The sequence below is a fragment of the Lepisma saccharinum genome, chromosome 2 (assembly GCF_977018435.1).
Source record: "Lepisma saccharinum chromosome 2, izLepSacc3.1, whole genome shotgun sequence".
Taxonomy (NCBI): domain Eukaryota; kingdom Metazoa; phylum Arthropoda; class Insecta; order Zygentoma; family Lepismatidae; genus Lepisma; species Lepisma saccharinum.
This window is the reverse complement of record NC_139230.1, coordinates 158,461,133-158,477,029: the sequence shown is the minus strand read 5'-3', so window position 1 is coordinate 158,477,029 and position 15,897 is coordinate 158,461,133. Positions and strand designations below refer to the sequence as shown.

The 15,897-nt window shown below is 36.1% G+C and overlaps 1 protein-coding gene across 8 annotated transcripts in view; it reads left to right on the top strand.

The window, feature by feature from the left end:
* p120ctn (adherens junction protein p120) overlaps window positions 1–15,897 on the top strand; it is a 273,656-nt gene that overhangs the window by 218,156 nt on the left and 39,603 nt on the right. For 6 of the 8 annotated variants that reach the window (XM_083117639.1, XM_083117637.1, XM_083117638.1 and 3 more), the window contains 4 exons: window positions 696–905; window positions 4,664–4,883; window positions 10,616–10,769; window positions 12,240–12,379. In XM_083117639.1, coding sequence (XP_082973765.1) covers window positions 696–905; window positions 4,664–4,883; window positions 10,616–10,769; window positions 12,240–12,379 — 724 coding nt within the window. The remainder of the gene's footprint in view (window positions 1–695; window positions 906–4,663; window positions 4,884–10,615; window positions 10,770–12,239; window positions 12,380–15,897) is intronic. The other 2 variants (XM_083117643.1, XM_083117642.1) reach the window with 1 other exon arrangement.

The following is a 15,897-nucleotide window of genomic DNA, read 5'->3' as shown; positions in this document are numbered from 1 at the left end:
TGAATAGAAATAGAAAACGCCTTGTTCCATCAGTATGAACTCGAGGCAAGAAATTCCGCTCAGTCAATAAACAGTGACATCATCAGAATGTGGTGCCAAAACTTTGTTCATTAATTGCTTCCATTTTTGTTCTAGCTGGACAAACTTTTCTTTTCTTTTTGGGCAATGACTGAATCAAAATAAATTTTACTATTGAGTTTGGGAGTCCAGTCCATAGACTTGTAACTTGCATGATTTCTCTTTGTTTAACTGAAACACATATTTTCCTAATTAATATTATGTGATGTTCAAAATGTAGAGCATGTATAATATTTTTCAAATTCCTCCCGAACACGGACATAAGGCTAAAATGTAGAACATGTACAGAAAAAAGAACTGGATGTCTGGTAACCTTAGATAAACATGGAACTGAGAAAAGACTAGGTTTGAAGTTTTCTTGAACCTTCCTTCACCAGCTTTTTCAAGTGCAGCATTTTAATTCTTTGTTGATTTTTTTTAAAACTTTTGATTTTAACCCTCACATTTTGCATGTAAAAATACTTTATTTCTTCATTATGTACCAATTTATACATTTTGTTTTTTATGTTGTTTTCAAATAATTAATTATCCAATAGATTTTGTTTTGCAAGAATATGTTATCCGCACATAACCTTTTCCTTTGTGCATGCCTCATGCTTTAAATTTTTCCTATGTAGGAGATGACCAAAAAATAGTATATGGATATGCTCCCCCTTCTCCATATGGCACTATCCCTGGTGGTTATGGTAGCAATGGTGCAGACCCTCGAACCTATGAAGAAAATGGTCCAGCTCCAAGAGCAATGTTTGACGATGAAGAAGAACCACCAGATCATCTCCCACTGCATCCTGCCATTCGATCTCCTTCAATTGATGGTGATAATAGGGGTTGGTTTGAGTTTGTTTGCTAAACCTAATAGTCCATTTACAAGTAGATACTCTTCTTGTATTGTACAATAAATAATAAAATCGTTAACATTTTTTTTTCCAGCTTTTGTTGCCAATTAATTTTCCCATGGTACAGGTCACCACCTAACATGCTAGAGAATGTGCATGATGAAATTAGTAGAAATTGACAACACTTGAATGAGATTTCAATCAGTATATTAAAAAAAATGCACGGAGTATATGAACTATTGAGTTCATTAATTGCAAATGTAAGGTTTATCATATGCATCGAAGGTAACTTGGTGGTAGACTTGGAAGATTATTGGGAATACAGACATACTTGTATTTTAAGTTGTGCCTGTTGAATGCTCGGAGGTGGTTAGCGTGATTTGTTTCTTTTTTTTCGTTATTCGTATATATTTGTTTCAGTATTGTGACATCTGGTGATCTGTATTCTTTTAGTATCTGAAGTTTGGGGTTTGTTTTGTAATCATCAACACTGCATCATAACTTTTTTTTTCTGTTTACTAACATGCATTAATATTAAAGCTAATGAAAGTTGGTTTGATGACAGAAGGTTTTTTTCAGTCAGAAGCATGAAAGTGGATGCAGAAGCAGCATTTTGCAATTTCATCACAATACATAACATAGCTGTAGCAAACAGTGTTATTAATAAATTTACATTTTTGTTGTACATTTCAGTTGTAGCAGAAACGTAAGTAATTTAGCTTAATCTAGATTTAGCCTTCTCTCTCTTTATCAACATAACCTACATTTCAAGTACACAAAAATTTTAATTAAAATAAATTTAAAATTTTCTGAAAATGTTCCAGAGCTTCTTGGATATTTTTCTTATCTCTTGATTTGTATCTTGGAGAAAATCTCTTCACATCATGTCTCACCAAGAAAGCTTCAAGATTTATTTGAATGACTGGTGAAATTAGTGAGATTCAGTGGCGCAACCACAGGGGGGCATTGCTCCCCAAAACCTTGGTCGGAAATGAGTTCTAGGGGAGCAAGCATTGACAGCCTACTGTACCTGCAGAGGGCAATTACAGCCCAGAACTTCAAATTTTATGCAAGTACTTTTCGCAAAATTTTCTTAAGTTTTGTCAAGTTCATAACTGTAGCTAGGGGATGGCGGGAGACAGCCCTGGGCACCGAAAGATCTAGATGAAAAAGTTTATGCACAGAAAGGCTGAGACTGGGCCTATATCTTAGAGTGGGTTCCGAACCACTATGTGCCTCCACTGGGTATCAAACCCGGGACACCTTAATCACAAGGTAACAATTGTACCACTACACCATCGGGGAGGCACAAAAGTTGTAAATGATATAATGCCATGGCGTTCCGTGAAATTATTTGCACCCTATTAAATTAATATTGATTTCAGCCTGCAGAACAATTGGATCCAAAAGTTTTATTGCTCGCTTCACTCGCAATCTCTGTTTGTTCGCTGTAATGCATTGTAAATCACCAGACAGAGAAATAAGACTGTCTTAATTGATTTTGTTTTAAATGCATGAACAATTGTTTGGAGGAAAGGGAGCATGCACATTTGAGAGACAATTTATATAATTTTTGCTATTGGTTTATTGAGAGATAGATGAATTGGTTGTGTAATGTATTTAAATACTATATCCTGTATATAATATTTATTAAGGAAACTTTGAATACGCTCAATTTAGTGTCCACGTCACTCCACATTGCATATATGTGAAACATATATCGTGCATGAAAGTTATGTTAATGTAAAAAAGAATTTCAAATGCATTTATCAAACATTTTCTGTCTTTCAAAAATAGTATATGTGCTTGTTTTTTGTTATTAATGTGAAATTAATGTTAAAAAATAATTCAAATAGTTTGTTCGAACACAAATGCACCAACTTCTACCCCCTTTTTGCGAAATTTACAAGGATAATAACGTCTTTAATACTACCACTACTAATTGTAATAATAATGTTTGTCCTGGGTTTGAATCCAGGCCTGAGCATGGATGTTTGCAAGTATCCATTTATCATTTTCGTCATGCCATCACTCATCCCCATTTTCGCAAATTAGCCGGAAGTGGCACAAGAAGCGAAGTAAAATAAAGCAAATCAATAATAATAATAGTTATAATATCATTATTAGGATTAACATTATTTTTATTAACATCATTATTGTTGTTGTTGTTGTTATTATTATTAGTATTAACATTATTTTTATTAACATCATTGTTGTTGTTGTTATTATTATTATTATTATGTTTATCCTGGTACTTGCCCCCCAGACAAAAATTCGTGGTTGCGCCTCTGGTGAGATTGTAAATATTTTCATTTATTAAAATATTTACAATGTCAACTTTCTTAAGTTAAAATTATTACCATGCTGCCAAAGTCCTTGGAACTAAGTTTTAATTTTGATCTGAGGACATAAATATGATTGATATTTGAATTAGGGAAAGTAATTTCAGCTGCAAATCAAAGTAATATGTTTGCTGCAGTTTCAACATCTGTAAAAAATTTAAACATTTTCTAGACAGTTGTAATTTGGTAGTACATTTTTGGAATTTTTTCATGGGATGTGTTAGGAAAAAGAGAGAGAACATATATATTTTTTTAACTAAAGGAAGAGGTATTATAAGAAGATCTAAGTGAGTTACTAAATTATTTCCGCTGTTGAAGCATCAAGTTCCCAAGTGGATGGTGGCAGAGGCCATCAAAATTAATAGAACATTTACAAGTAAGTTTCGCAGAAATAATTTATTAACTCACTTACGTCTACTTATTATCAACAGTGTTTTTTTTATTCCTCCTAACATGAAAAGAGGTCTTGTTTGATATGTACATAGTTATATGGACATATAAAACAGATTTTCATGACCCTTAAATCTGTTATTCACTCCTTTTCTGTGCATTATTATTAAATCAATAACATCTAACACTTAGCACCTCATCACTATTCTGGTAATTGCAGTTAGTTATAATTAATACATACACCGTAAGTGACTTAGTTTTTTTTGTTTTTAAAGCTCATTTTTTTAATGTAATAAAGGTTAGCATGTTGGTACCAGAAATAATGAGTGTCTTGTAGTAGTGTTAGGTTCTTTTGTGAGTTTCCCCTTTAGATATACACATCTACATAATTTGATATATTATTCCAACAGTCTAGTTTCTTTCTGAATAACAGGCAGGTATCAACATAAACATTCAATATTACATGTGGTGTCAGTTAATCTGATACATCTTATTTTTAGGGAAACATTTCATATTTGGTGCATCCAGTTTCCTTCTCATGAATGCACAAGTGCACTAAAATGCACAACTTCACATGTAATATTTTGATTAGCATTTTCCCCCTTCCCCCTGTGTCTTTAAGACCCATGTTTTAATATGTATTTACAGTTTGCAATGATTAACATATAATTGATAAGTATAACTGGTACTATGTTATTGTATTAAAAGGTGCAGCATACATTGTAGTAAACAACTTTTTTACTGCATTGGCATGACTGCAGTCATGACTGCCAAAAAGCAAAGGGACAAAGGAGATGATTCCTATCCCCCCACCACCACACGCACGCACACACACACACACACACACACACATATACAATAAAAAAGTGACTATATATTAATATGTAATGGGTATATTACACATTATGTCTCTCAATAATTCAAAGGCAATATTGCACACGGCTGCAGATTTCCTATTCCTGAGGTTTGAAGAATGTCCTAGTGAGTTTTGTTTACTAAAATATAATGTCTTTGCAGGGATGAGATGGCGAGATCCAAATTTAACTGAAGTCATCGGATTTCTTAGTAATCCCAACAATGTGATCAAAGCAAATGCTGCAGCATACTTGCAGCATTTGTGTTACATGGATGATCCTAATAAACAAAAAACTAGAACTCTTGGTGGAATTCCACCCCTAGTGAAGTTACTAAGTCACGAAACACCAGATGTGTATAGAAATGCATGTGGAGCTTTAAGGTAAGACTGTATTTGCAAATTTCTGTCATGCTGTATATCTGTATCACAATTGTGTTTATCGTGTAGTGTGAATATCAGAATATAATCTTTGGGGAACAGAAGGCTGAAGTCAAGTAGTTTGTATACAAAGTAGAGATGGGACAGATACATCAATACAATATTGGTATTTTCCACTTGTAGCAGTTTATCAGTAAAATTGCAGATAATTTTATTGATTTGAATACCTATAATAGTTTTTAATTAAGTGTATAATTGTGCCATTTTTATTATCTTATGTACATAGAGGTATAATTAATTTGCCATGGCTTTATAAAGTAAATTTTTAATTACACAGTTTCTTTTTCTAAGACAAAACTCATTGCAGCCAGCTGATTTGAATGTGAATCAAGCCTCATGATATCACTATTCACGTGATGCATCATTATATTTATTGTTATGTGCAACTTCCATGGCAGAGTGGTTATCACATCATGCCAGCAATCCTAAGTTACAGCATGCTATGACACAAGGGATCCCAGGTTTGAATCTGGGCCTGGGAATGGGTGTTCTTCGTGAGTGTCCCTTCATCAATTTGATCATATCATCACACCCTTATCTTTGCAATTAGCAAAAGTGGCAGAAAGCTAAGTAATATAAACCGTATCAATCATTGTTATACATGCACACACACACACAATATCATATCAGTATGCATTCAGCTCAAAATAATCTTGTCTTCAAAAGTAACTGACCTCTGACCAAGAAAGAATACAATAAATCAGCTGGAGGTCTGAAACCCTAATTGTATTTTACTTGAGATTGCACATACTTTTCCCAGTGGTCCTGCCATTGTTGGAAGCATTTCTGTAAGGCCTCTCTCAAAATTGAATATGATGGGGCCATCACATTCTGCACTAGCTCACTCTCAGGATTCTACTGTAATATAATTTCTGTAATATTTTCTAATCCCAATCTAACATTCTTTCCTAGTTGCAAAATTATTATAATGTGAATGAACAGTAGAGTGGCCCATACCAAAAAAAAATTTATTATGTAACTTGTTTGAAACTAGGAAACCCTCAAATGAACCATTATCAAATGTTCTACATATCCCCTAGAAACCCCCTATTGGCCTACCATTCAACTTCAAAATACCACATGGAAACTAACATTTAGTCAATGATGTAATTTTGTGAATTTTTCCATTTCAGTGATAATAGCCTGTTGCAAATTTAAACAAGTTTCATATAACAGGGTGGAACTGAACTCTACCGACAAACTTTCACAGGTTTTTCAGGGATGTTGGCCGAGTGTAGAACTGAGCCGATACCACCATATACAGATTCCGATACCGATACCATGACTGATACCCACTGATGCTGATACCAATACTTGTATAATTCCAGTATAAAATAAAAGGGCTATTTACCGAGTCATACTAACTTGTCACATCACTAGGCACATATCTAGAAATATATTTGTGGAGCCAAGTGTCTCAGACATATAATAATAAAAGCGTTTCTATTTAATACGTTAATATAATTATTGGTCGATTCGTAATAATATGTAAATTAATTAATTATTACTTAATTGCTTCAATGCGTATGGAGTATTGTTGTATGTAACCACAAACTAAGAAACAACGGAGGAAAGACTATGTTAATACCTATTTTGTTCTTTCTACAGAGCATTCCGTGACATTCGCTACGAGACTCTGTGGCAAGCGGGCCCGCTTGCCGCTGAGTCGCATAGCAAATGTCACGGAATGCTCTGTATATACACACAGGCATACTTACATAAGTTTAATTTTCTCCCCGATGGTGTAGCAGTACCGCTGTTGCCTTGTAATCAATAGATCCCGGGTTCGATATTCAGTGGAGGCACATAGTGGTTCCCACTTTAAAATGTAGATCCAGTCCCGATTAGCTTATCTTCCTTATTACTGCCAAAAGCCGTATGTTCCCAATCTAAAATAATTGATTTTGTGCTACTTTTGGATAATTCATGGGGATGAGTGATGATGTGATGAAATTGATGAATGGACACTCACAAACATCAATCCCCAGGCCGGGATTCGAACCCGGGACCCCTGGTCTCATAGCGTGATGTGCTAACCACTCCACCACGAGTGCCAGCTTTCGGTGGAAATAAATAACCCTCATTGGCCGATACCAGCAGTCGCACGAAAGACAGAAGTGAAGAGGATAAGTATAAATTGCTGATTCCCCTTCCTGCTTGAACGTAGATAAAACAAAGCTAATTTCACAGTGACCTTCCAAGAACTCTGCAACTACCTGACCCGGCATTAGTGTGGCAGGGGTTAAAAACATCCACCTATTTTATGACCACGATCTTCAAGCAAGAATTGGCAATGAATGTTTTATTTCCTACAGCGTTAACTAAGCAGTTACATGCCTTCATGGTCACATTTGGGTTCATGCCTTTGATCTTGCCATCTGCTTCCCAGGAGGGTGGGGGTTTATGACCCAGTGTTTCTAGGAAAATCTATAGAACTTAATGTCCTGGTTTTCCAATCTGTCACAAGGAAGGGCGAATGAACTTTAGAAAGGACAAATTTTGAGACAAGCTGTTGCCTTTGCCCTCTTTTCTAGCCACTGAAAATGTAATAGAAAATCAACTGATACTTGCAGATACCGATACTGCCGGTATCAGCTGATACCGATACATCAGTATTGGTGTTGGCTCAACCCTAGCTGAGTATTTTGATATGAGGGACCCATGGTCTACTGTACCTTATTACAAAATATTTGCATTTCTTTCGTTTGTTCACTCTACTACCTTCATGTATGTTTGCATGGAATTTATTTTGTTTCTCTACCTTTGCGTATGTTGACTCGGTGCAGTACCATTTGACTGATTGCCACGGTATTCGCTTAGTGTGCGAGACTTCAGTTGACACTCCCATGGACCTGGTTACTAGGATTATTGCAGCTGCTGAAGCTCCTTGATGTTGAAGCATGTGCAACAGTCCATGCTGCATCACTGTACAGTTTTTTTCTGATCATGGCGGTCAACCTGCTTTAAAGAAACATTACGTATTGAAGAGTACACAGTATACAGTACAATTATTTAACAAACAAGTATGAGTTTTGTCCTATTCTGTTTCCAGCTTTAGAACGAAGTAGGTGTGGCCAATAAGTTACCGAAATTTATATTAATGCGCGCGGTGCCCAGTTTCTATTCGCCAGCACTTGCCCCTCCCTCCCAGCGCACGTGTTAGCTTCAGTGTCAGTATTTTCCACAACGTTTCGAGACTAGAGTGACTTTTAAAAATGTGCAAATATTAGTTTTAAAATGAACACTGTTGTAAATACGAGAGATGAAGAAAATATAATAAAATAGAGGTAAAAACTTACCAACGATGTCAGTTCTCGTCAGTGGTAATATACCATGTAAGAAGAATTCACACAGCTGTCCGTTGTAGCGGAGTGGTTATCACTGTGCGCTACGACGCCAGAAGTCCCAAGTTTGAATCTTGGCCTGGGCATGGATGTTCTTTGTGAGTGTTATTTCATCAGTTCCACCATATCATCACTCATCCTCGCGATTAACCAAGTGTGGCAGAAATGCGAAGTAAAATAAACCAAATGAATCATGCAATAATTTAACCAGCGTAGACAAACTCATATCCATGAGAAAAAAAAACATCCACTTTCCTGCTAACGGCAGCAAGTCCAAAATCGACTAAAATGTGCCTTCCGCGTTTTTGTTCGGCTGAATTTCCTTGCGGACCGCATAAATGCTTGTTTTTAAGACACCTGTTCAGAAGTTAACGATTCAACACAATACTCTGGATCCACCGCAATTTTGGTATCGGCACTTGTTCAAAGTTTCAAATGTAGATGTTTTGTAACACTTGCTGTTGAAGCCACATCAACATTCAATGATATTTACAACCTATAAACACTACGCAAAATCTCGAGAACCACCACACGGCAAGGAAGAGAAGGGCAGGTTTTGCAGGGTCGAGGGGAGGAAAGCTATAAATAGCCGTGTGCTTGAGGGTAACAGTGTTTCGGAAGATTCTTGACCACGAGAAGTAGTGTCTCCAACTATGTTATTTTTTCCCTTACGAATTAGATACAAGAAATGTGAAGATCTTATTACGTACACCCGTGTTCGAAGATTAATAAAACTTTGTAGTTGCGAAATTGGCTATATAGCAATTAGATACGATAACATCTTTGGAATATTACCGAATTGTAACGATGTTTCTATAAAGGTCGGGTAGCAACACTGAATGGCACAGTTTGCCCATCTGTAACGCCAAAAGCTTGTGTCCCCGCCCTCTACAAATTCCTTCTTGGAAGCAGTTGCCAGTGTATGCATCTGGCATTTTTCTTTGACAAGCTGGGGGAATTCAGGTTCCTGAAATTTGAGCATGTTTTATGTGGGAAGTAAAGGAAAGGAAGCATAGGTGGATCATTTAATAAATGCTAAAGTAACATTCCGTACGATTTTAAGCATCACTGGTTATATTTGCACCAAGCACTTTGGCTTTTCTCAAAGGTTTCCCTACAATATTTTGCAGTGTGTTGATTTTACCATTGTAGATAAAACGCATGAAGTTGAAAGTAGTGTGTGCGTGTTTGTGGTATATACATCAACACGTGTGTAATCTAGAGATTCCCATGTCAGTCACTGTCAGTCTAAATCATGTTCTGATTCTGTCTAGTCCGGTGTTTCAAGATTATAGACTTTACTTAATATTGCGAATTTGCAACACTGCACAACACAGAGTGACGGACAAGTAGCGGGAATTTCGTTAATTTGAATGAGTGAATGTCACCGTAGGTGCTTTACTAAAGAATGATTATGAATTCATAAGCAAGGATAAGGCTAGTAAATGCTTTGAACAGCATATAATGCTGTATTACTCTAGTTTCAAGACGGCATTGAATGGACTATCTATCAGGGTGCAAAAGGTCTGCGGAGGGACTACTGCCAGAATCCACCAATAGGGCTGCACTGGCTTTCTCTGGAACACGTGCTTTTGTTTACATCCACTTCGTAGTGGAAAAAAATGGACTTTAGGTTTGTTTTTTTAATCATGTAATTTCTTGTATTGTTTGTATTGCTATTCATGATATAACAGAAGGTGATCAGTAGTTGATTTATTTTTTCTTTGAAATTATCAGAACCTATCTATCACAGTCCAAAAGACATAATACAAGTATAACACATTAACATCACATTACCCTATAATAAGGTTCCAGGGACTATGGGTTCCTGTTGTGAAAACACTCAGCCAACATCCCTGAACAACCTGTTAAAGTTTATCTGTAGAGTTCAGTTCCACCCTGTATATACGAGGGTCATTCAGGAAGTAACTTCCGTTTTGGTATGATAAGTGTCTCAACAGAAACTGTGCTTATGTAGAAAAATAGCTTAGAGTTGTCTCTTTCAGTTGTATCTTGTATATAATAAAAACTCTCACAATGTCCTGGTCTTTCTTTTATACCCAAACAGAAGTTACTTTCCTAATAACCCTCATATGAGACTGGATAATTGATACTCTATTAGTATTCAACATGGACACATTGATTTGTCAACAAAATTCTATATTGCTGTAAATAGCTTGCAGCAGAAGTGCACAATTTGAAACAAATATTGGTCACTTCTTATAGTGTAGTGTATGTACAAAGTTTAACATGCTGAGTTCTTATTTGCAACTGTAAATATTAATAAAATTAAAATTAAAAATGTCAATGTGATTTTTCTTTTTCAAACAGAAATTTATCATATGGAAGGCAAAATGATGAAAATAAGAGAGCTATAAAAAATGCTGGTGGAATTCCTGCATTAATTATGTTGTTGCGAAAGACTCCAGATGTTGAAGTGAAGGAGCTTGTAACAGGAGTGCTTTGGAATTTGTCTTCTTGTGAAGTGAGTAGTTCATTGCCTAAATATCAATTTTGGTTGTATGTATAAAGGTAACCAAGAAAGTTCTGTTGGGTTATAAGGATGTTGAATGTCACATATTCCACACACTGAGAGTTCCAAAGTTATACAGATAAAACTATAGTGAGTTTTTGGTGGGCATATACATGCTCAAGCTACAGGTATGGTCAGGGCAGTTCAACATGAATGTCTGCGAGGACAGGTTAAGCATGAGTACTGTAAACATAGTGAGTGATACATCTTTGTATGCTGTATGAATTAAAACTTGGAACAAACACAACAGCAATGGGAAAGAAAATATTCCAGGCTTTCTGCAATGATGTGGTGAATGAGTGAACAGTGCAATGATGGTTTAAAAGATTCAAGGATGGTGTTAAGAACAATGAAGGCACAAACATACTTCCATGCCTGAGTTCTTAACAATTGTTGTTGGAGTGGTGGAAGGATTTTATTTTCTCTCAGGCCATTTAAATACTAGTGCTATGGTAAGACCTACAATCATTTGTTTATCTTAAGGTTGGCTATTTTATCTACAAATGAGCTGAATCTCTCATAATTATTAATTCCTCGAAGATGCAGTTCAGTTTAGTTATCTGGATATTACATTTATTCTATACTAATGAAATGAATTACACAGATATCTATAATCTGCGATATCGAGATATTTATAATCTAGATTATATGTATTTGCATGTAAAAAATGGGCTCTTTTACGCAGAAATAAACTTAATACCCTGGTAACTAATGTGCTATTAGAAGTGAAATGTTAATTTTGTGTAATAAAAATGTAGTTTTAAATCAAATTTATGAAGATATTCACAATTTTAAAACCAAAATGTCTTATTATATACCACTTTTCATCCAATTCTTCACTGCTGTAACAGCGAAATTTTATTTTATTTACTGCTTTTGAACCCGAAGGTGACCCTGTTTTTGTACCAAAATTTTGCTTTTTTTATTTACCAAAATTATGTGCCTCTACCTATGAGGATTGTGATTGATTAATGAAAGTAAAGTATATCAGGGAAGGTAAATTGTCATAACCACATAATATGGGAATTGTAAAACCTTCAGGCCATTCTAGAAATCCAAAGAGACAGTACGAAGATGCATGTCTGGTGTGTTTTGTGATGTGTTGAAGCTTTGGGGGCCTGTTTCTTTGAAAACACGTTGGCATTGCTGCCCTATCTGGACAACCCATATCTATACATTATCAGATTTGAAAGATCACCAGCTGAATGTGGTGTTTCTGCAAGATAATGAACTGCCAATTTATGCTCATAATGTCTTGAGAATTTGAGAAAATTTTTGTGGTGTTAGTCATGGTGAATACGTTGAGATTTTGCAACCTCTGCACTCACTTCATAGATATTATGCCACTTGATTAGTCTTGAGGGTTTGAAAATTATGCACCAAATTAGATCAGACCCTGAGCTTGGACTGTGTTTTTTGCAGGATTTGAAGAGGTCTATAATTGATGATGGATTAGCAGTAATAGTAAATCATATTATCATTCCTCGTTCGGGTTGGGATCCTACTTCACCTGGAGAAACATGTTGGTCTACTGTTTTTAGGAATGCTTCAGGTGTTTTAAGGTAAGTCCACTTAATGATTTGTATTTTTTTCTTCAGTATTCAAGGTTTAGGGAACAGAATTCAGGTGCTAAAATTGGAGAAAGTATTTACCCTTTAGATGCTAAAAATAATGGAAATGAAACAATTGTAAAATATTTTTATTGCCATATACACAATACTTTTCAGTTTTATTTGTTTCCCTATATTTTTCTCATTTTCACATATTTGCCCAGACTTACAGAAAATACATGTTCTTAAGCCTGGAATGTTTACTTTTTGTATCGAGATACACATATCCTAAGTACCTATCTGTCATTCATAAACCTGAAGGTTGAATACATAGATCCTAAACTGGCTGCGGTAAATACATGATTGATATTCATTATTGATATTCATTACCAATTTCTTCAAGTAAAACTTGAAGCTTTCCTGGCGACGAATTTTGTTAGCTCTCGAAAGCTTGGAATCATTTCCACAACTCACAGCCCGAGAGAATCTTTTCGTCAATTTCTTCAAGTCCATCTTAATGGTGACATTCCATCTTTGTCTTAGCCTTCTTTCAGGACTCGCACCATCAGGTTTCTCAACAAAACAAAGAGCATGCAAACTTTTCTATTCTCCCTATTGCCCATCCACCATAGTTGCTTAATTTAATTATCCTATTGACACCAAGGCATGAATATAGATTCTGCAGTTCCAATATTTTGTAACCTTCCCCACTGCCCTGTTGTGTCATCTCTATTGAGTCCAAATATCTTTAGGATTTTATTTTTAAGACTTGTTAATTTATGTTATTCTTGTAGTTCACACCCATTCAAAACTACACACAAGATTACTGTTGCATGTGTTCTTTGAATTTCATTGCTTTTCTCTAATTACTAAAGTATAAGTCCTGTACTGCTGTGCTAATTTGAATGAAATGCCATCTTGCATTACAGACTTTCTAATTCATTGGATCAGTGGCTTGTATGTCAACAAAAACTCTTAAGAAGTTACAAATGCTGACAGTTAATGTAGGAGAGAGAAATATATAATTACCATAAACAAGATATATTTTGACAACTGCCTGCCTTTGTGGTGGAGTGGCCAGCATAATGCTCTATGAAGCTAAAGGTTCCAGGTTCCGAACCCTTATCAAGCATATATCCTGTTTGTCCCACCACCATTTCACTATACTAAAGTGCAAGCTATCTTGACAGTGACGTCAGCTGGGACCGCACTACAGGTTGATGCGAAACCATTGTATCACTCCGCGCAGAGCATGAAAGATTCTCTCTGTCACAGTTGTGTCTCAGAGTCCGCAGAGAAAGCACACAGGAGGAACGGAACGTTTTTGTGTACAGCTGATCGAGGGTTGGGTCGGGTTGGAGGTGGGGGGTAGCAAGGACTGCTCGACTTCTGACACCCTGTCAATGTTGCCAAACTTACCTGGACGAAAGGTCAATTGAGTTCGAGTGCGTCTGTTGTTTGTACCGAAATGAAGGGCAAAACCGTACATAGTGAGAGCCGAGAGGTGATTTCGAATGTTGTTAAATTTCTTGACAACGAAGCGAGAGAAGGATGTTACACGTTTCCGGTCAATCAAACTACAAAGCGTGCGGCGGCTGCAGTTCAAATGTCGGACACTTTCATTAAGAAAATTAGAAAGGAAGGAAATTCCGGGGGCAAATTTACGAAATTTACGTCTGCCGAAAAGCATAGATTTGTTGTAGACGACTTTGACAAGTGTTTGATTAGAAGAACTATTGGTAATTTTTATACGGTTGAACATGAAGTGCCAACAGTAAAAAAAAAGTGCTTTCGAAATTAAAGAAAGAAATTAATTTTCGGGGTAGTCGTGAAACTCTTCGCAACATTATTTGCAATGACTTAGGATTATATAGTATTATATATTATATAGTATATAATATATATAGTATTATATATTAGTTATATCAGCTAATCAAAACCAACAAAAATCCCCCGCAATATCGGGTCGACACTCTTGCAGCAGAAAACGGCCACACCGTACTTCGTCTTCCACCTTATCATTGCGATCTAAACCCTATTGAGTATGTTTGGGGTATCATAAAGGGTCGTATTGCATCACAAAATGTGGATCGTAATTTGGGCAGAGTACTGGAAGTTGCAAGAGAAGAATTTCAGAACTTTCCCAAAGAAGAATGGAAAAGGTCTTGCGAAAAGTAAAGGCGAAACAAGTTAGCGCCTCTGACCTGGTACCTGCAATCGCCGCCACTGTCTCTAAGGATATAATTATAATTAATAATTAAATTGAAGATAAAATCTGTTTCTTAGATGGTAATATTTACTATCGCATAGTAAGAATCACAACCATGACAATAGATTTTATTGTCATTAATTATTTAAATCGGGAATCATCACGAACGCTATCCATACTTCTTCAACCACTGACCGCGCCATCCTGAACGTCGTGTTTTGCGGCAGGTCCGCCAGAATTTCATCTGTCAGAGAACAGCTGTGAGGCATCGTGGCAACAGCGTGCCATTTGAGAGCAGAGAAAGAGAAGATTTTTCCCCCATATTCTCGTCTGCTGCCGTTCACCGCAACAGAAACAAGTGGGGGTGGATTTTAGTTCGCATATTTTCCGAGGTTTTTTCTTCTTTGCTGAGCAGTATATATAATTTTAACTTCGACTTGTAACAAAATAATCGTGCCGAACACTCTACATTTCAACAAGTTTTTAAGTACCTAATATTTTTAACACATTTATATGCTCTGTATACGCTGTAACGTGTTTTCATTAAGGAACTATATTTTTGTGCTCAAGCCTTGCGAACTTTCCGTTCAAAGGCGCGTTGCCATCTCGTATTCATTATCCGATTCCGTTCATTTTCTTGTATTTATACATCGTGCTCATTTTAATTGCTCTTTATTTTACATGATTCCATTCTAAAAGAAACCTCGCATCGCGACATGTTGGACTTCCTTCCCTTGCATTTCAAACTATTGAAATTCTTTCCCTTGTTTGTCTTTTTTCTTAGTGCAGACAGTGAAAGTATCAACGATGGAAGTTTGCAATGCTGTTACTACGTCACTGTCAAGATAGGTTGCACCAGAGTTTAGTTCATCATTTGTCATCATCATCATCACAATTAACCCAGGAAATAGAAAAGCAATGTAAAATAAAAATAAATAAAAAATAGTTAAAGTAGAATTGAGGTGACAGAAAATTTAGTAAACAATCTGCAAAAGTGTTACATTTCTGTTCAGTGATAACTCGCAATTGCTTGGGAAATTGAGATTGGAATGGGACTCCGTGTAATGATAGGGTACCCTATAGTTATTGATATGCCAAGGTACTAGCATGCACTAGCCAGCCATTTCCTAGAAAAAGCACTACAAATTTTGAAATTTTCCATGCATTAGGTGAAGATATTGTCAGACTACCAAGTGTCCCTTGGCCAGGTCTCAGTTTCATGTGCCGAAGGCTCTGGGTTTAGTTTCCATTTAGTTGCCCATTCTATTTTCTGTTACTGAAAATCTTGTCAGGCTGATATTTTTTTGAATGGTCTGTAATT